This window comes from Lathamus discolor, chromosome 17 (assembly GCF_037157495.1).
Source record: "Lathamus discolor isolate bLatDis1 chromosome 17, bLatDis1.hap1, whole genome shotgun sequence".
NCBI classification, from domain to species: domain Eukaryota; kingdom Metazoa; phylum Chordata; class Aves; order Psittaciformes; family Psittacidae; genus Lathamus; species Lathamus discolor.
The window spans coordinates 5,320,192-5,342,729 of record NC_088900.1 but is presented as its reverse complement, the minus strand read 5'-3'; the positions used below and the strand labels follow the sequence as shown (position 1 = coordinate 5,342,729).

Genomic DNA, 22,538 nt, shown 5'->3' with positions numbered 1-22,538 from the left:
CCCACTAGCAAACAGAAGGGCACAGCCCATGGGGATAAGCAGAGGTGAGATCTGAGGCACAGAGAGCAGCTGGAGTTTGCTTTTTTGAGCAGGTCTGAACAAGGCTGGGGAATCAGGAAGCGCTGGGAGGGACCCCAGTCCAGCCAGGACCGGAGCTGGGTGCTCCTGGCCAGCTGTGGGCTCTTCCTGAGGTGGGAAGAGCCTGGGACAGCTCCAGGGCTACTGCTGCGGGCTGCAAGCCCCAGTGGGTAGAGGCTGTCTGAAGATATCAATGGGTCTGCCCAGTATGGTTGTTGTGTGTGCACTGGAGTGCAAGGACATTCCTGGTCTCCAGAAGGAGGGGTGCCAGGGATGGTGCTAGGTGGTATCCTTGTACAGGAAAGGGCTTTGTGCAGAGGACTGGCCTGGCTGCTTGGCAGCTCTTTGCAAGGATGCTTACAGGGACCCAGGATCGTTGCCTATTTCTAGGTGCAGAGCTGTGTCCCCAGTTCACATTGCCCCACAGAGAGGTTTCTGTAGGCATCTTGGCATGAAGCAATGCTCTGGGCCCGATCCTAAGACCTCGGTGCTGTTTATAATCCCTGGATTGTGCTGAGAAGGCTCCAAATGTCTAATCAGCCTCAGGATTTGAGAAGAGGCAAGGAGGGCCTTAAAGCATCTCTCTGCTACACACTTTCAGGCGCTGGAAAGCTCCTTTCTTCCTCAGCAAGGATTTCTTGCTGCTTCTGTGGGTGCCAGGCTGGGGGGTGAGATGAGGCAGAGCGGGTAACCTCCACCGGGTCTGGATGCAGCAGGCGGGACTGGCTGCATATGCGAGGGCTGCGCAGGACTCCTTTGAGTGCGTGTTTGTGGGTGCAGAGCTACCTCTAGTGGCCGTGCGCCCCGGCATAGCGCTGGGACCTTAAATCAGCTCTGGTCCCAGTTCTGGGGCCAGGTGGGTACCTCTAGGCAAGCGGCTGGCAGCATTCTGCCTTATGCCCACTGGCTCAAGGCTTGTATTTCTCTGGGGGGGCAGCTCTGCGTTTTCTTCAAGGCAAAAAGGAAATTGGGGAGGGTGTGCTTTGTGCATTACAGGTCAGGCTTCCTGCTGCACAGGGCATCAGGCAGGATGGTGTCCCCACAGTCTGCCAGGCCCTGGTGTAGGATGGTGAGCTTTATTTGGTTGTAGCCTCCTGTGCTATAGGCTCTAATGTGTCATGCATTTGCTACTCTGGGCATAACTGTTGCTCAAGATAATGTCATTGTTCATAGCATGCTGGAGTTAGGAACTAGCATTTATGCTGCTAGGTAACAAGATACCATTACACAGACTGGGTGCTATTAAGGAGGCCCTGCCCCAGCCCCAGCCTTGTTCTTCCTAAATGTTTTCTGGTAATGCTCTCTAAGGTGTGTAAGGTTCAGAGCAGCCTGTTTTCCCAGCACCTGAAAAGAAGTACCAGAGATCCCTGTTTGTGCAGATATTTTTCAGGCTGTGAATTTTACTTGTAGCACAGTGGGACTGTGAGCAATGACTTTCATAAGGCACTAGAAGGCACCACTATAAGCGAAATGTGGTACATCCAAGTGGTTGTACTTCTAAACAGAGTATAAAGCATTGTACGGTGTCAGCATCCTCTGTTTAAAGGACCATCTTTAGGAGAAAGCACACAAGTAATTAATTTGCTTCAGTAATGGTCCATTCTTCTTTTCCTCCAGCTCTTAACTCTCATCAATAAGCTCTCCGGCCTTCATAAGTCCCCCAGATGGGACTTCCATCATCTTTCGCCCAAGCAGAGTTATCATGCAGAGGTGATGTCTCTGAGGGCTGCTCTGTTGAGAGGTGGCTCATCCTGGAGGGAAGCTCATTTGCCACAGTCATGAATGGTGAGAAGGTGTAGGGTGAGGTGGCAGCATAGCTGGGGGAGTAGTGGGCATCTTCAAGAGGGTGCAAAGGGTAGGGCTGGGCTCCGGGGATGGCTGCGGTCCAACCTGAGCTTCGGTATGGGGAAAGGCTTCCCGATTCATGTGAGGAGAGGCAGGTGGCACTGGCAGGCAGTGCCTGCAGAGGGTCTGAGCATGCACCCTCCAGCTGGCTGAGACTGTCGGGTGAGGTCTGCTCCCAGGGCTCTCTCTGCATGGAATCAGGGAGAGAAAGCAAGAAAGAACCCTTAAGAATAAAAGCTTGGCATATCTAGCTTGGCTTCACCAAGCCAAGCTATCCTCAGTGCCTAGCTGGGAACATTCACATCAGTTCTGTTGCTCTGGAGCAGTGTTTGGTATTAAAGCTTTTGAAAGGAAACATCCATGCTGTCAATAGTGGGCAAGGCCTGGAATAGGCTCCCAGTGGGACTGACCAACCCTGACCCTGCAGGGCCCAGAGTGAATGGAGAAGTGGCATTGATGGGATAGGCAACAGCCTGGAGCTGACTAAGGGTGTTTCTAGAAACTTAAGGAGCTTAATGCAGTAGCTGGTTTGGGGAGCAGGGGAGGTTGTTAATTTAGGAGCTGGTCTCCAACAGGAGGAGGGGATAATGACATGAAAGACATGGTCAAAGAGAACAAATGTTGCCCCTCAGCCCCGAGCCTTCTGTGCTGTGCTGTAGCTACCTCCTGTAGCAGCCACATCCATCCCACATAAGTCCCTGTGACTTAACCCCAGCTTTAAATTAGGTAAACTTTCATTGCATGACTGAGAACCACAGACTCACTCACTAGTAGGAAGTGTGTTGTGTCATTAGGGAAAGATGGCAGGAGAGGGGGCACAGAAGGGCTGAAGAAGGAGCTGGTACCAGCTGCAAGGGAAGTAGCACGGTAATCCCCATACTGGTCTGTGAGATACGGGTCCAGAAGTGCTGGGAATCCCTGAGTGGCAGACGAATCGCTTGAGAAGGGCTTGGACCCTAGAGGGGATGAGTAGACATCACTGACAAACTGCTTTGTGTTGTGGAAATCCAACTCTGTGGTGAAGGATCTCCTGACACCATAGTAACCAGCCATGGTAGGTGAGCCTGCAATGGCAAGGAGAAAAAATTGGCTCAAGGGAAACCATAACAGCAGCACCAAGACAGTCACAGAGCTATGGCCACCACTGCAGACGTGAAGTAGAGCCCTTTTCACTCTAGCATCACCCAGGGCAGGAGTCGCTCCCGTCTTCAAGCAGGTGTGTCAGCCCAAGGGCTTTTAGCACCTCAGACTGCCCTGATCCAGCTGATGGTCCCCATCTGCAGCAAACCAAGTGTGTTTTGGGAAAGCTTCAAGTATGAGGCCAGAGTTCGCTTCTTTCTTGCTCTGCTACGTTTCTTGGGGAGGAGGATAGTGTTACAGCCTTACACCCCTTCCCTGCCCAAGAGTTTAACAGACTAAACAGGTAAGCTCCTGGTTTCTTACTTTTTCTCTGCAGCTTCAGGGAAAACTAGACGACACAGAGGGAAAAGAAGGGCTTCTGTGTGGCACCTCTACCAAAAGAGATGTGAACTTCTTTAATTACCTTTTTCACCTCTGGGAATGTCATACAAGATTACAGAGGCTTTTCTTTTATTATTGCTGTTCCTGTTTTGACTTTTTCAATTACTTTCCTCCTGGGCTCTCTCTGAGAGGTAGCCCTACTCCACTGCTCCTTTGCTCACTTTATGTCCTTTGGAGAAGAAACGGGAACAACATCAACTGTCCAACCAATATGGAAGTCATTTATCAGTGGAGGAAAACCTCACCTGGCATTTGGACAAATGATGACTGTGGTGTGCTGATGCTGCCCTGCAAAAGATAAAGATATGTTAAAAAGGGCTTTTTCAAAGCAAGGCAGCTCTCTAAGCATGTAGTTTGGGAAGGTGTTGGCATCATTCACATGCACTATTTGAGTCTTGGTGCTATCAGCATGAAGAGCTTAACTCTGAGATTTCAAGCCTCTGGCCGCTGAGGTATTAGCAGATGTAGGCTAAGAAGAGATTTTGAAGAATTGTGTAGAGCTGATAACAGTAGAAATATCAAGATAACTGGCTGCTTTCTCATGGGCTGCAGGGTCCCTTAATGCAGGCATAATGCTGAGCCTTCTGTTTTGGTGTTGGTTTGGAACAGGTCTCAATAAGCAGGTCCCTAAGCCCTTGGCTGGTCAAAACAGGCAGATTCTGCACTGCTCGTGTTCTGGCCCAGCTCTCTTGTGCTCCATCTACCTGCTGCAGAGCTGCATTAGCTGGCCCCTCCTAGCAGAACAGGCAGGCTATGTTTGGAGGCAGTTGCTTTTAGTTCCTATTTGGGTGCTACAGAAGTATTGATAAAAATAATCTCTTGGTCCCTAAGGAAGAATTAGCCTTGAGTGACCCTGGTGCTCATAGTGGCTAATTCCTTACAAGTACTCAAGCAAAGACATCTGCTCCTCTGGATGAGAGCTCACACACAGAGTTTGACTGAGGTCTATCTCCTGACTTCCAAGCCCGTAGAGCAGAAATACCATGCCCACGGCTGCATTTACTTCAACTGTGCTGTTGTAGTGGCCAGTAATGGTGACATGCTATTTTCAGTTTGCATAGTGCAAACAGGAGGCTCCTGCCATAGCAAGCAACCAAATTTAGAGGTTTAGATTTGAATTAAATTTGCCAGCACCAGGACTTCCTTTTACTGCTGAGGAAGGTTTGCAGCTGCTCCCTGCTCCATCATGAAAATGAGCTCTGAGCCCACACACGTCACGCAGGCTGCAGGAGTGGTACGAGGCATCAGGAAGGAGCCCTTTGGCTTGTGGTCAGATGAACGTGTTCACCTGCAGGGTCAGGACTTGCACCTGCCCCCAGCTGGGACATTTTTGGCCACAGACCTCAGTGAGGATCATAGCTGGATATGCACGCTGCCCTGCAAAGCTAAAGCTTCCACATGCAAATCTGGTCTTGGCAGACACCCCTCTCTCAGCATCCATGTCACTTCAGTCCCAGTCTCTAGTATGAAGCATTCCAAGTTACCAGTGTATCTAAGTTCAGCTTTGATCCTGTGTGTTCAACAGCTACTGAAACCATCTGACTGTGTATGTCACAGGCAGCAAGTCCTCTTGCACATGCCTGTGGTGAATAGCCACAGAGCTGACATTAGCTGCGAGGTTTTTACTTGCCTTAATTCAATTTCAAGAGCCACTGCAGCAGCCCATCTTTGGCCTTCATCACAGCAGGCACCCACATACTTGCAGAGACCTACATTTTACTTGCCTCCTGGCTCTTTACCAAGTGATGAATGGCTCAGCTTAATTGAAGCACATTAGTTCATTTCCTCCCTGCATTACTTCCCTTCAGTGGTGTGGGACTGGGGTAGCTGGATCTTCTGCACCACATCACTGTGTCTGTTTAACATCACTTGTGCCCACAGTATATTCAGCTGCTGATAAGCTTGGTCTCAGCCTGCCTCACCCAAGAGCGGGCGGGCAGATATACCGGTTAGGGGTACTCCAGAGAGCTGTGTTGCTTCACTGTCTTGGTAACCTGGGAGCCTTGTTCTGCTACAAGGCTGCCTTGGGGGACTGAATGTAAAGTTGTAGGTCAAAATAATGACCTGGTCCTGCAGTGGGGATCTATGGTGCCCTTTGACTGTACTTTGGCTTCAGTGTATCTTATCTCCAGACCCAATCTGTAGTACAGCAGCTGGAGTAATAAACATTAACAATAAAAGCAAAGTTTAGCCTAAGCAGAGCACTTACTGGTTTGCTGATGGCAAATATGCAGAATGATCCATCCCTGGCCTCTGAGTCCTGCTGGGCATAGCGCTACATCTGTGTACCTAGCAGCTTCCTCACCTGAGAAAAGACTGTAATCCTGCAGAGGGTAAATGCTACAGTGGGAAACAAGTCAGATCTTCACTAAAGCCCAGGGCCTTCTGCCCAGCACTTGATGGGAACTCAGAAGCCCAAACTGTGTGGGTTTCATCACAATGCACACTGGTTTCCTGTCATTTGATGTATGCAGGGACTAGTTGTCATGAAATTGTTGCTGTTCTGCTGCTTCAGTAAACAGCCCAATGGCTCACCTCCAATGAGCAATGACCCTTCCTTAGCATCATGAATCTCCTCTATAGACCTCCCCTTGCACAACAGCGGCTTACCAATTTTGAAGCAAAGATCATGTTCAAGCAAAAGATGCAGCTAAATTACACTGCATCATAAATACACAAAGGGGTGTTCAGTTATCTGCTGTTTGATTCTGGATTACATTATGTCAGATAAACAGAGCTGCACTTACAGCTGTTCTTTTCATGATACATTCAAGCAAATACAGACGTTTGCCCTGCACAATAATTGTTTGTGCCTTATAGAGAATTAGTAACAGAGCTGATATTGCATTAGATAGACACACAACTGCTAAGCTTTGGAATACAAAGCAAAGTGTAATAAAGCAAGCAGCAAGTGGTTTACAGTTCCTAGGGCTTTTTATTGCAGCTGTTGAAGCTGCTTTCTCTAGAAAGAGAGCAGGTAAAGCATGATAGTCATCAACCAGGATCTGTTGTCTCAGTGAGCACAAACACAACAGTTGCTTCCTGCTGCTTCCCAGAGCAGCCTTCCCAAATGCCTCCTGGTGGGAGCATGTGTTTCCCAGTGACTGTCCATGGCTCAGGGCAGTCTTCTGCATTTCTGCAGTTAGCTGAAGACTGTGAAGATATCTATGGCTAGATCTTGCTCTGTTTGGTAATGCCCGTGCTGTTTTTCTGCCTGTTTTGCACAGAGTTAATATGTGAAAAAAATACTTGGAAGTCCCTTTGAGGTCTCTTCGGTTTTTGCTGGAAGCAAAAAGCCTGAGGCAAGTGGGTGGGGGGGGGAAAGAGCATCAGCACCGTGGGTTCTGCTGCCAGTAATTTGTGTCTTTGCTCCTGTCCTTTCCTTCCAGGACAGTTTCAGCAGCTTGACTGCATCTCCTCATCTGTCAGAAGGCCCCATTGCTCCCAGTCAGCCTGGAAGTGAGGTGCTGCTGCTTGGTAAAGGTGAGTCTCAAGAGTACGCGGGGAATGGCTTACTGTGCTACCGGATGCCATATGCTGGCATGTGCAATATTGTGTCTGCTGTGCACAGCACTGCTTCTCTGGCTAGTGACTGAGAAAAAACAATGTAGTGCACTATAATTTAGGTTTCCTGTTGCTATAGAACCACTTTAAGAAGAAATCATCTCTAACAAACTGATGCTTGGCCTCTTTCCAGACCATAAAATCACTGCATCTCTCCTGGCACTCTAGTATGCCAGAGAGGAGCTGGAAGCAGCACAGCATTCTGGGAAGAACATCTATTTTTGTGGCACTGAGTTGAGTGTAGCTAGTGAAAAAGGAAGTTGACTTGGAAGGGTGTCATATGCAGGATGTGGAAGGAATGAGAAATTCAGCATTACTGATCTGCTTGGGAAAAACACCCAAAGGACTTCAGTCCCTCAAAGGTTCACTAATGCAAAAAGTCAAGGAGACATCTGTGATCTTTTGGGGCAAACACGAGTGCTGCAAATGGTTTTTGTTATTCCACGTCAAAGCTGGCAGTGCCCTGAACTCAGCATAAATGCTCTGTAAACCAGAGGATTGCATGACATGACTTTTCTGGTTCGAAAAAGGGGCTGTGTGGTGGTGGAGTGCAAAGTGACTTACACTGAAGTGGGAGCCACTGCTCTGCCTGGATCGTTTCTCAGCAAGAAGGTCCTTGACTGTGTGTTTCACCCGCACTCCTTGGTACACCCGTTTGCCAAAATCTGTAGGGACTGAGGAAATGAAATGGGCATTAGAGGAGTTTATTGAAAGCATAGGACAGCTGGAGGAGGCTGTTACGGAAGAAGCAAATTCATTGCCTCTGTATGACAAGTTAGGAAGGAAGCACATAAGACTGCTATTATTAATATAAAATCATCCCTTAGGAGCCAAACACCAAGGCCTGCTCATTTGCCCTACCTTGTATTTCAGCACTGGGTGCCATGTGGTTTCCATGCACATCCCTCTGTGGCTGAGGGGGTTTGGTTTTTCTCTTTCCAAAAAAGAGCTCTGGAGGATCCTGTGTTTCCCCTTTGGGGCAGTAAAATTTGCTTTAACTGCACAGCCCTACTGCTTTCAGCAGAGGTGGTGTTGGTTTAGCCCTGCCCTGCCCTTCTGGAGCTGCTGGCTTTCAGCACATCGCTCTGTGAGCTTTGATCTCAGCACAGCAAAGGTGGAAATACCCCAGGGAGTTGGAATGGCTCCTCTGAACAGTGATGTGAATCACAGTGGAGGTCTCTGCAAAGAGAAAGGAACTGTCTGCTCAGCGTGATTTTTATCCACAGTGAATACAGACAGGTACTTTGGGACTCTATTGTTTTACCAAGGTTATCAAGGAAGGCACAAAGAGGGGTACAGTGTCTTGACCGTGTCACCCGTGTGATGGCAGGCCAGGATCCATTTTCTTCACCTGACTGGATTACAGCACAACCAGTCCATAGGGTCTGTGTGACTTTGGGTATGAGGCATTTGTCCTCTTCCTGCCCGGACAAAGCTTTGCAAGATCTGCCTTGTGTACAGGTGTTTTGGCACAAGTGAGGGCAGAGAAGTGCAAGGTACAATGCTAGGAACAGCTCTTTTATCTTGGCTAGCAGGCTATGCCTAAACAGAGATCTCACACCTGTGGAGCCAGGGAGGAGTGTCCATATGGGCTTTTATTGAGATCTTCCAGAGAAGAGCTTAATCTGAAGCTAATCCCTTGGAAAACACACAGCCGTGTTCTGTAAAGGGAACACAAGCAGACGTTCCACAGCTGACGTGTTTGATCTTTAAAACTGTGATTTATCGTTTTGCCCTTCTGCTTTTCAGGATGTGTCATTTGGCTCCATTTATCGCTTTCATTCATGTGGCATTGTGTCCCCAGGTGCCCACGGACATTGAGAGGTTAGAAAGGGAAGAGCAGAGACTTCTGCCAAGACTAGGCAGAAGGTAAATACGTTGCAAGGACAGTACCCCAAAAGGCTTATGATCAAAATAGAGGTGAACGCTGAGTCTGAATATGAACCAGTGAGCATCTGTGGACAGACCAGGACATGGCTGGAATGGATATCAATTCTTGCAGCTGAGAGGAATCTCTATGCTGAATCTGGCTTTTTTTGACAGCCCATGGCAGAAATCTCCCTCCTGTAGTCCCTTTCCAGGGCTGTCTTGCTGAGAGCAGTGGGAAGCATGATTGCCTGGTGTGCACATATAGCTGGAGCAAAAAAGCTGTGGAAGAGCAGGCATAACTGGCACAAACAGCTATGCTTTCCACAGCAGAAACTTTGCAGCTTTGCGTAAGAGTTCATTTAGAGATAACAGCATTGATATATGATGGAAAAGTCTCAACTGTATAGCAGAGTCCATTGAGCTCCATCATGGTTTCACACCTGCGATAAATTGTGCAGCCTTTGCTAGCTGCATCCAGTTGAAGATTCAGGCCTTGATTTAGCACAGAACTTCTGGAGGAGCACTGAAGCCAAGGGGACAGCCTTATACTGAATTTTCAGAATGGGAATATTTCTAAAATGGCATCATTAGAAAAGCTGTGAGCAGCTTTTGTTCATTTATTCTGCAGTCTGATACTGCCAAATCCCACAACTTCTCTGTATTATCTGACCTTGCTTCTTTGTGACCTGTTCTGGAAAGCATCTGGTGCTCTGTGCTTCTGCAGTCCTGTTTTCCTAATGTATTTACTATGGTCTAAAGACATTAGAAAAACACTTCCACACATCCTTACTTTGACACATGGGTGCTATTGAAGTTACTTCACTCATATGCTCACAGTTATTCCTCTGCTCATATTCAGAAGTAATAAAAGTAATGGCTCTGCCCTCTAGCCCTGTTTTTAACTTAGCAGTCCAGCCCCACAGAACTAAACCTATTGCTTTCAGTGAGTTATTTATCAGGATCTGATGCTGAGCTATTGAAACTCCAGATAACTGCTGTTGCCAGCACTGAGGAAGAGAATTCTCATTTTGGCCTGAGTTTATATAATTTTCAGGCAAATTGAATCATATCATTTTGATCTAACATCATTTTGGGAAAATACTGCATTGTGAAGGAATATAAATTCAGCCTAGTGAAGGCAGAACATGCTAATAGATGCTCTTAAATTATTGTGACATTAACGATGCCACAAATCAATTCTATAAAATCCTTTCTGATTTTGTTTTAATATGAGCCTAAGGACAACACGGTATGTTCTTTGCCTGATATTTCCATGGAGACTTCTATTTACGCCTGTGAAAAGGTGCTGAAACTCACCTGTTTCCATTGTCACTGCTGACAAGTCCCAGGTCTCGGATTCTGCAGGAGTTCGTAGAAGGGCTGTCTGTCATGCACCTCCCAGCACAGAGTGAAGTCTGTGCCCATACTCCACTGGTAAAGATTCAGCTGAGCCTGATGGAAATATGTTTTTGACAATTTAGTGATGTCTCCATGATACCTTGTTTGGGATTTGCTTAAATGCAAATCTCTTGATGTGTGTTTCACTCCAATTTGCATGGTCAGTGCGTATCATTCCCAAAGAGTCCCTTTCCTGTCTGAGTGGACATTTCATGGATGAAAACTGAAGTTTACCAACAGAAAAATCCTAGGTTAAAGTGAAAGGCTGGCATGTTTAGTAGCGATGGGCCATGCCCTTACAGGTGAGGAGCCTGGCTTGAAAAGCAAGGCCTGGAACAAGAGCATCTTGTCATATGTAAGTGTGAGATACCCATGTGCTGTTCAAGATGAAAACAGAGGGGCTTACTCTGAGAGTAGTACTGTCTCTTGTGCATCACACAATTAAAACTGGGTCTTTGAACACTGTGAACCCAGTAAACTTTGCATATCATTGGCAGCACCTGTGGGGAGAGGAGTAACACTCAGCCAGGGATGCGTGCTCATGGGACCAGCTGGAGCATCCTTTAGCAAATCGACATGCTCCTAGTGGGGGAAGCCAGGGTTTGGCTCTCAGTTATCAAGCAAGGGGTCCTCTTTCTGAAAGTCTGAGATTAGTCTCCACTGAGATGCCAGGGAGGGAAACAGCAGCCAGGAAATGACCTGTTTTTACGATGCTGGTAGACCCAGATTAGAGGGACTTTTGGCCAGGCCTGCTATAACCATTCCTTTGTTCCCAGCCTCCAAATGGTAGCAAGACTGTTTCTGCAAAACAACAATCAGAGTTAAGCCTGAAATTCTTATTATTTAAGCCTAGTAGCTTATATCCTAGTTCCGAAACATCCACATTTGCTGTAAGAAAGCCATTTTCCCTGCAACACGGTTAGCACGACCTGTCAATACGCTGAGGATAGGGTTTTGGTGAGGCAGATGATCTCTAGAGCGTTTTGTGTACAAGCAGAGCGAGCACAGAATTGCTGTGCTCATTTTACATGAGCAGGACAAGACTGGCGCAAATCTGTTCTTCATAATTAAATATTTCTCCTTTCGTAGGGTCTGCTGCCAGCTTGCGGGACTATTAGGTAAGATCTGTTCCTCTTTGTTATTCCGTGTACTTTGCCCAGTGCTGGCCTAGAGATTGATTTGGCCTGCCATATGAACTTCAAATGCAAAGAGCAGCAGCTGCCAAAGGCTGCATCTACTCAGGCCATTGATGCAAGTGGAGAAGGCAGAGGTGAAATAACATCCTGAATAATTCCCAGTATTCTTAACTTGCAGAAACACTCGGGTATTTTGCCTGCTCAGACATGGAGCTCAGGACCAAGAGGACATCACACGATCAAGCTACTGTGTACTGACTCTTTTACCATGTATATATGTCCTTACATAAGACAAGTCTTATTCTGGTCCATCCATTCTTAGCCACCCCGTCCTGATACCCACAGGTGTCTTGGGTCTGGCTGACAGGTAATAGAATGGGCAGGAAGCCCCAGGCAGGTTGGGGATGTGTGGGCAGATGTGAAGTCCAACAGAAGAGGGCTGTCTGTGCTTTATCAGCAGGAGGCTTAGTTTGCCACCTGCTTCATGGCAGGCTTCCCAGATAGTTTTGTCTTCTGCGCTGGATATTTATATACTTTGGTTAGGATATACAGGTTAAATCCCAGCCCCATTCAAGCTCATGGCTTTGCTCTGTCTAACCTGGCCAGGTGTTTTCTTTACCGGTTACAAAATAATTACATTGAAAGCAACAGATCCTGCAGAAAACAAATAAATGGAGATAAAATAATAATGCTACTAAACCCCCGACAAACAGATCTGGATTCTAACTGAGTCAATTTGGGCACGTACTTCCCATTCACATCAGAGGGGAGAGTTGTTGTGTATGACAGGAGTTACAGAAGCCATTGTGTATTAGAAAGGCACACTTTGTGGCACGTTTTATACAATTTCAGTTGGGTTTAGCGTGGCATTTACCTGTGCCAAAGCAAACTTTGAGTTTTGTGTCTTCATTTGGTGTTACAAAAACGTGAAACAGCGATTGCAATGGTCAATGTATATTTGTTTAATTCAAACCGTCATTTCAATTACTGAGTAAAAAGAATATGTTGCATTAGCTCACAGCAGGAGCTGCAGTCCTGATGCGTTTGGTGGTCGGTGCTTGGGTGGGATGCTCAGTCATGTGGCTTTTGACCGCAATCTTTGCACTGTGAGGACACTGTTGTTTAGACAAGGAAGCATTCTGAAGCAACAAGAAATTAACCGATGTGGCAGTAGCTAACCCAAATGTTATCATACCATAAGTGGTCCCCAAAACTAAACGCGCTTTAGTCCCAAAAGGACTTCATTCGCAGGTCAGCCCCAAAAGGTGCCGGAACCTTTGTGAGCCAGCTCCGCTTTCCAGCGGGCCCTCTCGGGCGCTGTACGCGCGCCTCCAGCTCCTGCGCGGTGATTGGTTTGCGACTCGGAGGGGCAGCTGCTATTGGAGGGGCGGTGCAGTCCGTTGGGTTCCGGCGCCCCCCGGCGGGGCAGGGCCCGGCGGTGCGTGAGGCGTCTCCCGTGCTCCGCTCTGCCCGGGGCTCCCCCGGCTTTGGCCGCCGCTTCGGTGCCGCTGGGCCCTGGGGTTCCGGGCGGTGCGGGGCCGCCGAGGCCTCCCGGGTAGCGCCGGAGCAGCTCGTGGCCGCGGCGGTGCGGTGAGCCCTCGGCGTCTCCGCGCTGCCCTGCATCCCCGGCCATGGCGCCCGCCAAGGCCGGCGGCAAGGGCGCCTTGGTGCTGCAGTGCGAATGGGAGCTCTGCTCGTACGTGGCCTCGCAGATGGAGGAGTTTTGTGAGCATGTGGCCCAGCACCTGCAGCAGCACCTTGCCAAGGAGCGCCGGGACGAGATGGACCCTCTCGGTAAGGCGCTGGCAGCCTCGATCGCTGCTCTCCCACTTGTATGAGCTATTGCGTTGTGCGAGGATCCCCTTCCTCCCGAGGAGAGCAGCGCTGCTGCTGCTGGACTGCATGAAAAAAAGCTGTGGTGTTCTCTGTGTGCTCCAACCTGACCTTTACTTGGAAAGTTTCCACCAGGCTGTTAGAGCATGAGTATTTCCTGTTTTCTCAGGGTGTAAATGTATCTCATTAATATCTGCCTGTTGCAGAGGAATACACGTGTTTGTGGCAGGAATGCGGTTTCTGTTCCCTGGAGAGCTCCGCTGACCTCACTCGCCACGTCTATTTCCACTGCTACCACACCAAGCTGAAGCAGTGGGGGCTGCGGGCCCTGCAGAGCCAGTCAGATGTGAGCCACTGCCAGCTGGATTTCCAGAGCCGCAATATCATCCCTGAGATCCAGGAAAACTTCCTGTGCCTGTGGGAGTACTGTGAGGTGAGAACAGAGACCCCAGTTTCGCTTTCGTACATTTCATCTTTGGTGTGGCAGCCAAGGGAAGGAGAGCCGCTTTTGTGCTGCAGTTCACCTGCATGCCTGCTGTGTTTGTACCTGTGTGAAAGAACCTGTTGTGCTCAGGCTGATCTCTTCACCCTGTTTTGTTTGTCCCTGCTCCCCAACAGAGATCATTTGATAATCCTGAGTGGTTTTATCGGCACGTGGAGGATCACAGCTTCTGTTCAGAGTACAAGGCAAGAGGGAAGGAGAACCATGTGGTCCTCTGTGGCTGGAAAGGTTAGTGGGTGCACACAAGGCCTCTCTAGAGAGCTTTGCACAGGGCCGAATTGCAAATGTTGTACAGGAACATTAGGGATCACGTTAGTGATCTTCTCCTGCAGTGACTCTTCTCTGGGGGCTTTTTGGAGTTGATCTTTGCGAACCAAAACAGAAGCAAGAAGCCTGCCATTCAGTCAGGTTGCAGATCGTGGCTCGTGTGTGGAGGATTTTAATGGCATTCTGTTGTTTCTGTTCAGACTGTGACTGCACCTTCAAGGGGCGCTGCAAACTGCGGGAGCACTTGCGCAGCCACACGCAGGAGAAGGTGGTGGCCTGCCCTACCTGTGGGGGGATGTTTGCCAACAACACCAAGTTCTTTGACCACATCCGCCGTCAGACTGCAGTGGACCGTAAGCTCCTGTGGGTGGGTTGTAAGCAGTCCTCTGGCTTCCTAGAGATGCCTGCTCTCTGTAAGCAAAGGGCATGAGTGTGCTTTGAAGCAGCCTGGCTTTTCTGATGGCTGGGAGCTCAGACACTGCTGCAGGCAGAGCTATTCCTCCTGTAAGGACCCAGGCAAAGTCAAAGGCAGCAGATGGGCTCTTGCAGCAGCACTGGTATTTGCTTGTTGAGTTCCTTTGTCCTGTGCTCATGTGTGTGTGATGGTTGCTCCCTAGTTCTTGCACTGGCAGCACAAGGCAGCTGTGCAAAGGGGAAGCAGATTGGTCTTTGCAAGTGATTTTGTTTGTAGTCAGTGTCCACTATCTCTGCCTGGAGAGGATTCCCAGTTGCACTGTAGCTGCCTCTTTTTCTCATTTGCTGTTCTTTGTGCTGTTCTCTCTGCTCTGATCTCTTTTCTCACCACCCGCTCCTTTTTCTCCCTGCCCCTGATGCTGCAGAGCAGAGGTTTCAGTGTTCTCACTGCTCCAAGAGGTTTGCCACAGAGAGACTGCTCCGTGACCATATGAGGAACCATGGTGAGTAAAGACCCCTTCTCCCAGCTGAGGCCATGAAGAGTGTGTGCTCTTCCCTGCTTTGTGGTAATGTTTTCCATCCACTCTTTCACACAGTGAACCACTACAAGTGCCCAATGTGTGACATGACCTGCCCACTGCCCTCCTCCCTGCGCAATCACATTCGTTTTCGTCACAGTGAGGAGCGGCCATTCAAGTGTGACTATTGTGACTACAGGTGAGGACCAGGCTTTTCCATCTTGCCACACTGGTGGTGGAGAAGCGCCCAGAGGTACCTGTGTGTGTGCTTCACAGTGTTCGACTTTGTTCCCTTGTCATTTCCTTTTAGCTGCAAGAATCTCATTGACTTGAGGAAACATCTGGAAACGCACAGCAAAGAGCCAGCCTATCACTGCGAGTTTGAGGCTTGTAGCTTCACTGCACGTTCCCCCTGCTCCATCAAACTGCACTGCCGGAAAGTCCATGAGGTACGAAGACAGCAGAGGGCTATTCTGCTGTGTACTGTCTCCCAGTGAGGGTGAGAACTGCTAGTGCAACATGCTGTACAGAAGCATGAGTTAAAAAACTAGTCATGTGAAGTGCCTCACGCTGACCAGGGCTGTAGGAATGTGAGGTCAGGTTGCACTCCTCTCTTATTATTGCAATAGTATGTCCTATCAGCCTTCTCAGAGAACATGATTCGTCCTTTCAGGCCCTCTGATCAGGCTCATGGGGTATTCACATCCCTTTCTCTGCCCTTCAGGGTGACTTTGAGCCCCGGTACAAGTGCCATGTCTGTGACAAGTGCTTCACACGTGGAAACAACCTCACTGTCCACCTCAGGAAGAAACATCAGTTCAAATGGCCCTCGGGACATCCTCGCTTCAGGTACTACCCAGTCTTAGCTTCTCATTACCTCCTCTCTAGTGCAAGAGACAGCTGAAACCACATCCTGCGTCTTGCTGAAGTAGAGACCTGGCAGTGCTTGGGCTCTGATATTTACCTGTAATGTGCTCAAGACCCATGTACTTTTAGAGTTTTTATCATACTTGCACAATATCATATATGAAGTACTGGTCATTGCAACCAGTGCGCAACTTCATAGTGCCCCTTTGCTTCCTTGGCTGCAGCTTCAGGCCGCTACCTGTCTTGTGGGAAAGGGCTGTAGTGTGACTGGCTCCATCACCCCTACCTATCTCTGCTCAGGTACAAAGAACATGAGGATGGCTACATGAGGCTGCAGCTGGTGCGTTATGAGAGCGTGGAGCTGACAGAGCAGCTACTGAAAGACAGAGAGAAGCGGGGTGAGGCACTGGATGGCTCAACTGAGTGTGTGGTGCTGTCTGAGGGTGAGGGCAACCTTCAGGGCATCATTCTGGAGGCCTCAGCAGAGGCTCAACCGGTTGAACACTGTGTTCCTGAGCTGCAGGTGACCCAGCTACCTTCAGCCTCTCACTGTGCTGACAACCCTGAGCCAGCACCGCCCAGTGTCTTCCCAGGAGCAGCACCGTCATCGGGGAAAGAACCGGGCACCCCAGCCAACCCCATCATCCATGTGGTGAACAGGACCAACGAGCATGGGGAGACTGAGACTGTGTATTATGTCATGGCCAGCACCTCCTCAGAGGAGCAAGTGGCAGCAGCCAGTGGGCTGGCTATGGAGCTGGAGGAGAATGTCATGGACCGTCTGCAGAAGACAGCTGAGGAGCTGGGCATCCAGATCGTGTGAGGCGCTACCTGCCTCTCTGCATGAGGAAAACTTGGGCCTCCAAGGGATGTGCTGGTGAGGCAGGCTGAGAAGTGCTTGAGATACAGGGCTGAGCTTTTCTTCATCTGCCTGCAGCTGGTGAATTTCCTCCTCTGCTGCCCCAGCCTCAGTGGCTGCTGGTTCTGGTCAGCACAGGGAGAGAGGAAGGACAGGTCTCTCAGTTGTGGTCAAGTGATCTGAGCTGGAAAGAGCTGTCTGTCTCCTCCTTGTGGGGATTAGGGACTAGCAAGCTTCTCCCACCCTTCCAGGAGGTTTGGCCTTTGCCTGTCACAGTGCTTCCCCTCTTGGTCACTCTTTCGTGATGTGGTCCCTGCTGCTGTGCAGCTAAGTTGTTAGCGCTTGCTGAGCCTGGTCCTCAGCTAGGATCTCCCCAGGCAGGATGGTGTGCTGAGCAGACACTGGCTGGAGCTTCTTCCCTGGGGAGATGAGTGGCACATAGCAGAGCTGTTCCATACTTTGTTCTCCAGGGGTGGCATGTTCTCTGTTTGCCTTCACTGGTACTTCCCTGCGCATCCCCTCTCCTAGGTCATTCAGCTGGTGCTATTAGTGGTGTTTGCACCACTGGTCCCATTATGCTGCACTGATCCCTGGGAGGAGAGGGCTGGAGGTACTGTCCCTTGCAGGCTGCTGCAGCACTGGGGAGTTGGAAGCTTTTTTACTGCATTTGTCCTTCTCTGGGTTTCTCCCCCACATTGGGGTTTGGGCAAAGTGTTCTCTGGTAAGACAAATAAAAGTCAGACTGCTAAGCCAGTCAATGTTTGGTGTCTGTTTTGGCCCCATCCCTGCCAGCCATGGCATGTTGTGGTGAGAGGATGAGACAATTGCATATTGTCTGCAGTGCAGGAGATGGGCACTGAAGAGCAGCCAGGATCTCTTCACATGTCCTCTATTCTGCTTCTTGGTGCAGCTGCCTTGGAGAGTGTGTTATTCTACATCCCAGAGGTGGCACTGGAAGGCCAGGTTTAGCTTTGGCACTCTTGTTGCCTACATGGGTTTGATTTTTGCTGTCTCCTTCAGGGTGTAAATGTCATCTGTCTGCGATGTCTGGGCTTGTGAGCAGAGCCAGCTTGCCCTTCGTCAAGTGAATTGGATGAGGATAGTGTGGCGCTGGTGTCCCTGGAAATGATACTGGCCCTCATCACCCTGTATGCTGAGATGAAGGCAGGGAAGCACTCTGCTGGTATGGGCTGAATGCTGACTTTCCCCTCTCTTCTTCTCAAGCAGTTAAGCAAAAGCTGATGGAATTTCAGGTTAATGGAGGAAATCACTTTATACTAAACCCTTGGCCATCTGCTCACTTTCCACTTACAAACACTGGGTGTGATTTGTGGCTGTGCCCTTGGGATGGGGTGATGAGAGCAGCCCCTTAGGCTTGTGCTCTGAGTGAGGGGCAGCATACTCTGCAGTTGCTAGTAGGGAGCAGGGATGAAGCTGGCAGAGCTGCCTGCCGCAAGGTGTGTGGAAAGTTTCCTGGGGCTGGATCTGTGTGAACATAGCTAGGGCCATGGGCTGGACACGTTGTGCTCAGGGTGCGGCAGGGTAGGAGGCAGCTGCCTGTCCCAGCAGCCCTGACAGCGCACAGTGCAGGAGGATGTTGCTAACTCTGGGTAGAGCATTCCTGTGCTGCTGAAGTGATGTGGCTGGGTCTTGCCCAACCTTTCCTGCCCCTGCCTAGCTCTTGCTCCCCGGTACCTGGCAGAGCTGGATTAAGGATACCTTGAGAGAATGGCCTTCTGCCAGGTTTCATTCGCAGCACTTCCAGCTTGGCCCTCTTTCCAGTATGCGGGCCTCAGGGCTCTGTTGCCAAAGCTACAGCTGCACCTGCATTATCTTGGACTACAGCACTCCTGCACAATGCAAGTGCTAGGTGTTGGGAGTGAAGACAAGGATATTGTGACTGGGAGGAGTTGTCCCTTTAAACACTGGATCCAGGGAGGGTAATCTGCCAGAGATTATCTGATGGGGAGAGGATTGGCATTAAAGGGAATGTCTCCTCCCTTTCCCCTTGTCCTACAGCATGGAAACCAAGTTCACTTTCTCCTGGGGAAGCAGAGAGGGGCCTTTGATTTGAGGGATAAAGGGAGGAGGGCAGAGTGTGCGCTATGGGGCTGGGTCTCCTCTTCCTCGCTGTGCTGGCCACGCTGGTCTCCTGTGAGGACCCAGAAGGTAACAGGGTGTTTGGGGAAGAGGGGTTTACAGGCTGCCCAGCACTGCTGGCACCTGTCTGGACTGGTCTTCTGCAGCAGCGAGCAAGACCTTTGTCATGCTCCTGTGGTGAGCACAGGGGAAGTGGGAGCTGGTTTGCACAAGAGCTGGGTGCTGCTAGAGGATGCACTCCTCATCACAGCAGGGTGTGAGCCGAGATGAGCCTTTGCTGGGCTAATACCACCTCCCTGCAGGTCCCTGAGGACTGGGAGCTGGCAGAAAGGGTGGTCCCTGGCCTCAACCCTGCTCTGCCTTGCTCCCTATGGCACCAGGACACCTGGACACTTACTGGTCTGGCACGGCACCCATCTGTTTGGGAGGCTGCAAGGGAAAGCACAAGGAGCTGAAGAGGAGCCAGTGTGGGAATGGCAGCTGCTGCTGGCTGGGATACAAGTCCTTCTGCAGAGGTACAGCCAGAGCACGGATACCAGGGGGGATTGGGGGTGGCTGCAGAGCTTGGCACAGCCAGCTTGGGAGGCCAGGTTTTGTGCCACTCACATGTGGAGTTTCTCCAGCAGTCCCGGTGCACCTGCAGATCCTGCACAACACCCACAGCCTTATGTGGGTGCATGTTGTTGGGCTGCACAGGGTGCTAGCCCAATGGGGTGCTGCACTGCCCTCGGCAACCTCCCTGTCCCCAGTGAACTGCGGGCGACCCGAAGCGGATTTCCACTCGGTGGTGTACGGCAATGACTGGTGGGTCGGCTCCGTGGTGCGGTACAGCTGCAGACCTGGGTTCCTGCTGCTGGGGGACCCAGCCAGTGCCTGCCAGTCCGATGGCCACTGGACCCCCAAGCCCACCTGCCTCCGTGAGTACTGCTGGGTGAGGGCTGCAGGCAGGTCTCCAGACTCTTTTCTCCCAGCTGTAGGGCTGGTGGGCAGCCTGTCATGGGCTCTGGCTCTGCTTTTGCAGGGATCTGCCTGCGAGGTCGGATTGAGATCAGTGAGAGAGACCTCACTGGGAGATGCTCTTCATCTTGCAGCACCCAGGCCCACCTGGGAGCCTTCCTCAAACGTGACTGCATCAAGATCTCGGGCTGTGTCACCAAGCACTCGGGCTGGGCCCGCTGGTTCTTGCGCTGCGATGTCTGCGAGTGTGACTGCTATGCCCCATGTGGTGAGTCCTGACAGCGGCTGCTCACCTTTGGTAAGGGCCTGTCTCACTGTTTTGTGGGAGGGGTTGACAGTGAGAGCTGGGGGGTGCCAAACAGCTCAAAATCTGCTGCCTTTGCTCTCCTTACAGCCTCCTCTGGATAGAGTTGGGCCACCCAGGGCTGGCCCCATGCGGAGGGAGGCTTCAACCCTGGATATCTGCTTCACTTCATCAATGTCTCCATTGCTGTTCTCCTACCCTAAGCTCCATCCATTCCAAGGCTGTCATCTAAGAGGAGAGGAGATGTTCGGGACTCACTCTCTTGTAGGACTGCCTTCCTGCCTGGCCCCATCCCATGACTCTCCAGTGGCAGGGGATGCTCTATGAGCAGCAGGCAGTGAGGAGCTGCATGCATTCCCTGCAGCTGGGCTTGGGAATGGTGCTGTCTTGAACCCCATTTGCCTGGCTGTTTCCTAGAGAAGGTTCATATTCCCTTTAGGAGGGAGAGAGCACATGTGCCTGCTCACTATCTCTATGCCATGGGCAGAGCTCTCAGGCCAGAGCAGCCTGGCCGGTGCTGCACCGCCCATTGCTGAGGAATCAAGTGTTAGAGTGGGACAAACTGCCCTCCAGCCTCCCTGGGAGTGCTGGGACCACAATTGGCTACTTGTGTGAGGAAAAGGTCTCAACTCTCAGGTACAAAGCCTTTCCTATGGCCATGGGGTCCACATGCTGGCTTCAGGGCATGCTTCTTCAAAGTGTCTACACTCTTGCCCTGAGAACCCCTTTCCCCAGGGACTTTTAGCAGTTTGGGGCCACATGGAAGCTGATGCCCTGCAAGTAAAATGGGTAAGGAGGTATAAGGGGCTGTCCTGAGCACAGCAGGACCATCTTTGGTCCTATAGCTGGAGAAAAAGACCTGGTGCATGGGTCCCCAGTGTCTCCTTCCAACACCTGAGAATGGAGCTGGGCTGTGGACCCTCATTGCCTACCATGGGGCCTGTTAGTCTGTGTACTGCTGCTATCAATGTGGCCTTTGGCAGGAGCAGCCATCATGGGCACTGTTGTAACCCTGTGCTCTGCCACCTCTCTTCTCAGGAGTGGGTTTATGAACAGGATCCCTTCCCTAAACTCTTTGTTCTCCCTTTTACTGGTCATTCCCTCCTCACTGGGGCCATGCTCAGTGGCTTGCATTCATGCTAACACTGGTATCCGGCTCCAGCCTTGTGCTCCCTGGGAACTACCCTGGCTCTCTCCAAAGCAGCAATGGAAAAGCCAGGTACTTTATTCCCCCAGGGAAGGAAAAGGTGGTCTGGAACACATGTGATGGGATTGCCAGGGGAGCTGAAGGACCAGCACCACCACCATGGGTAATTAAAAGTATGTTTACAGGAAATTACACAGGTTTTCCCATCATGCAAAGAGATTCTGCTGCCTCCTCTGTCACTGGAGCCCTGGACATACAGGACAGAGCCAGGACAGGCTCCCTCTGCCACTGATACTGTTCTGAACATGTGAGCAACCATGGGCACACCACTGTGATTAAGGTCACAGTAGGAAGGTCCTATGGGCACTGGACTCCCATCCCTGCTGGCCTTCCCCTTTGAAACAACTTCACAAAAGGATGCTGCAGCAGCTGCTGGCTGCTGCATGGCCACCAGCTTGGTCTCAGTAGCTCCCAAACCAGGCTTGAGCAGTTGAGAAGGAAGGGGCTTTGACATCGAGGGGTTCACTTCCAGCCCCTGCTTGTGTCCACCTGCAGGGAAGCAGGACTGTTATGGTACTGTGCAGAGAGGGACCTGCTAATAGTGAGTGCCCTGGGGATGGAAGTCATGGTGCTGAACACAGACCAAACTGGATAGGTCCAACGTGCCTTTTGCTCTGTGAGGAGATACTTAAGACCTCTGTATGGAGCTTGGCTTGATTACTACCTCCTTGTGCCACCCCCTAATCCCAGCCTGTGGGCTGTCCTGCCCCTGAATCTTCTCTGCCGAGGAGCCAAATCACTGTCCTAAGCTCTGTCCCAGTCCAAGGCTGGCTGTGGGAGGGGGGAAGCTTTCCTTGGCTCAACAGATGGTTTTTAATTAATACTCTTGTTAGTGCAGCTCATTTCCATATGTCTCTCGTGTTTAAGTGCTGTGGTGGGGGAGAGGTGTGAGTAACAGCGAGTGTGGAGCCAGGCGTGGTGCTGCCGAGGGTGGGGATGGCAGGTCCTGCTTGAAGAGATGCAGAAGGGAGTGTGTGATGGGGGTAAAACCGTGAGGAGGGGCATTCCTTTATCAAGGCCCTATTTGGCTAGGTATATCGCCACCAGCCCTGGCTCTTGATGCCTGGCGCGAGCTTCCCAGGCAGCGCTCTGTGCTGCAGCCCCCGTTTCACCCAGCTTGTGCCCCTCTTGGGGTGGATCTACAGCAGCTAAGCGGTGTCAGAAGTGTCCCGGGCAGGACTGGACTTGGGGGGGGTGTTTGTCTCAAGAGGTTTTGGGCTGAGGTGGCAATGGAGGGAGCTGCCGTGGGCTCTGTCCCGTATGCGAACAGGAGCAGGCAGCGGGAAGAGGTGCTGGATG

At 50.7% G+C, this 22,538-nt stretch overlaps 3 protein-coding genes across 7 annotated transcripts; 2 read left to right on the top strand and 1 right to left on the bottom strand.

Annotated features, from left to right (window-relative positions):
* Nucleotides 1-1,708: 1,708 nt before the first annotated feature.
* On the bottom strand, nucleotides 1,709-13,044 carry POU2AF2 (POU class 2 homeobox associating factor 2). Its single transcript, XM_065697432.1, has 5 exons — nucleotides 12,735-13,044; nucleotides 7,573-7,742; nucleotides 3,690-3,732; nucleotides 2,692-2,987; nucleotides 1,709-2,110 (listed from the first exon to the last, which is right to left on the bottom strand). The coding sequence occupies exons 1-5, from the start codon at nucleotides 13,042-13,044 to the stop codon at nucleotides 1,709-1,711; spliced, it is 1,221 nt and encodes a 406-aa protein (XP_065553504.1).
* Nucleotides 12,821-17,424, top strand: HINFP (histone H4 transcription factor). Of its 2 annotated transcripts, XM_065697252.1 has the most exons (10): nucleotides 12,821-13,205; nucleotides 13,451-13,677; nucleotides 13,863-13,974; nucleotides 14,214-14,366; nucleotides 14,853-14,930; nucleotides 15,024-15,144; nucleotides 15,256-15,394; nucleotides 15,670-15,794; nucleotides 16,113-16,210; nucleotides 16,336-16,456. In XM_065697252.1, exons 1-10 carry the CDS (start codon nucleotides 13,043-13,045, stop codon nucleotides 16,368-16,370), a joined length of 1,251 nt encoding a protein of 416 aa, XP_065553324.1. In that variant the 5' UTR covers nucleotides 12,821-13,042; the 3' UTR covers nucleotides 16,371-16,456. The 2 variants fall into 2 exon arrangements, with proteins under 2 accessions (XP_065553324.1, XP_065553323.1); XM_065697251.1 differs by having other exon boundaries at nucleotides 16,113-17,424.
* A 272-nt stretch (nucleotides 17,425-17,696) lies between these two features.
* On the top strand, nucleotides 17,697-22,081 carry LOC136022971 (CUB and sushi domain-containing protein 2-like). 4 transcript variants are annotated; one of them, XM_065696928.1, is made up of 5 exons: nucleotides 17,697-17,854; nucleotides 19,152-19,286; nucleotides 19,521-19,688; nucleotides 19,863-20,026; nucleotides 20,123-22,081. In XM_065696928.1, the coding sequence occupies exons 1-5, from the start codon at nucleotides 17,797-17,799 to the stop codon at nucleotides 20,357-20,359; spliced, it is 762 nt and encodes a 253-aa protein (XP_065553000.1). In that variant the 5' UTR covers nucleotides 17,697-17,796; the 3' UTR covers nucleotides 20,360-22,081. The 4 variants fall into 4 exon arrangements, with proteins under 4 accessions (XP_065553000.1, XP_065553002.1, XP_065553003.1 ...); XM_065696930.1 differs by having other exon boundaries at nucleotides 19,793-19,996; XM_065696931.1 differs by having other exon boundaries at nucleotides 19,793-20,026.
* Nucleotides 22,082-22,538: the final 457 nt, after the last annotated feature.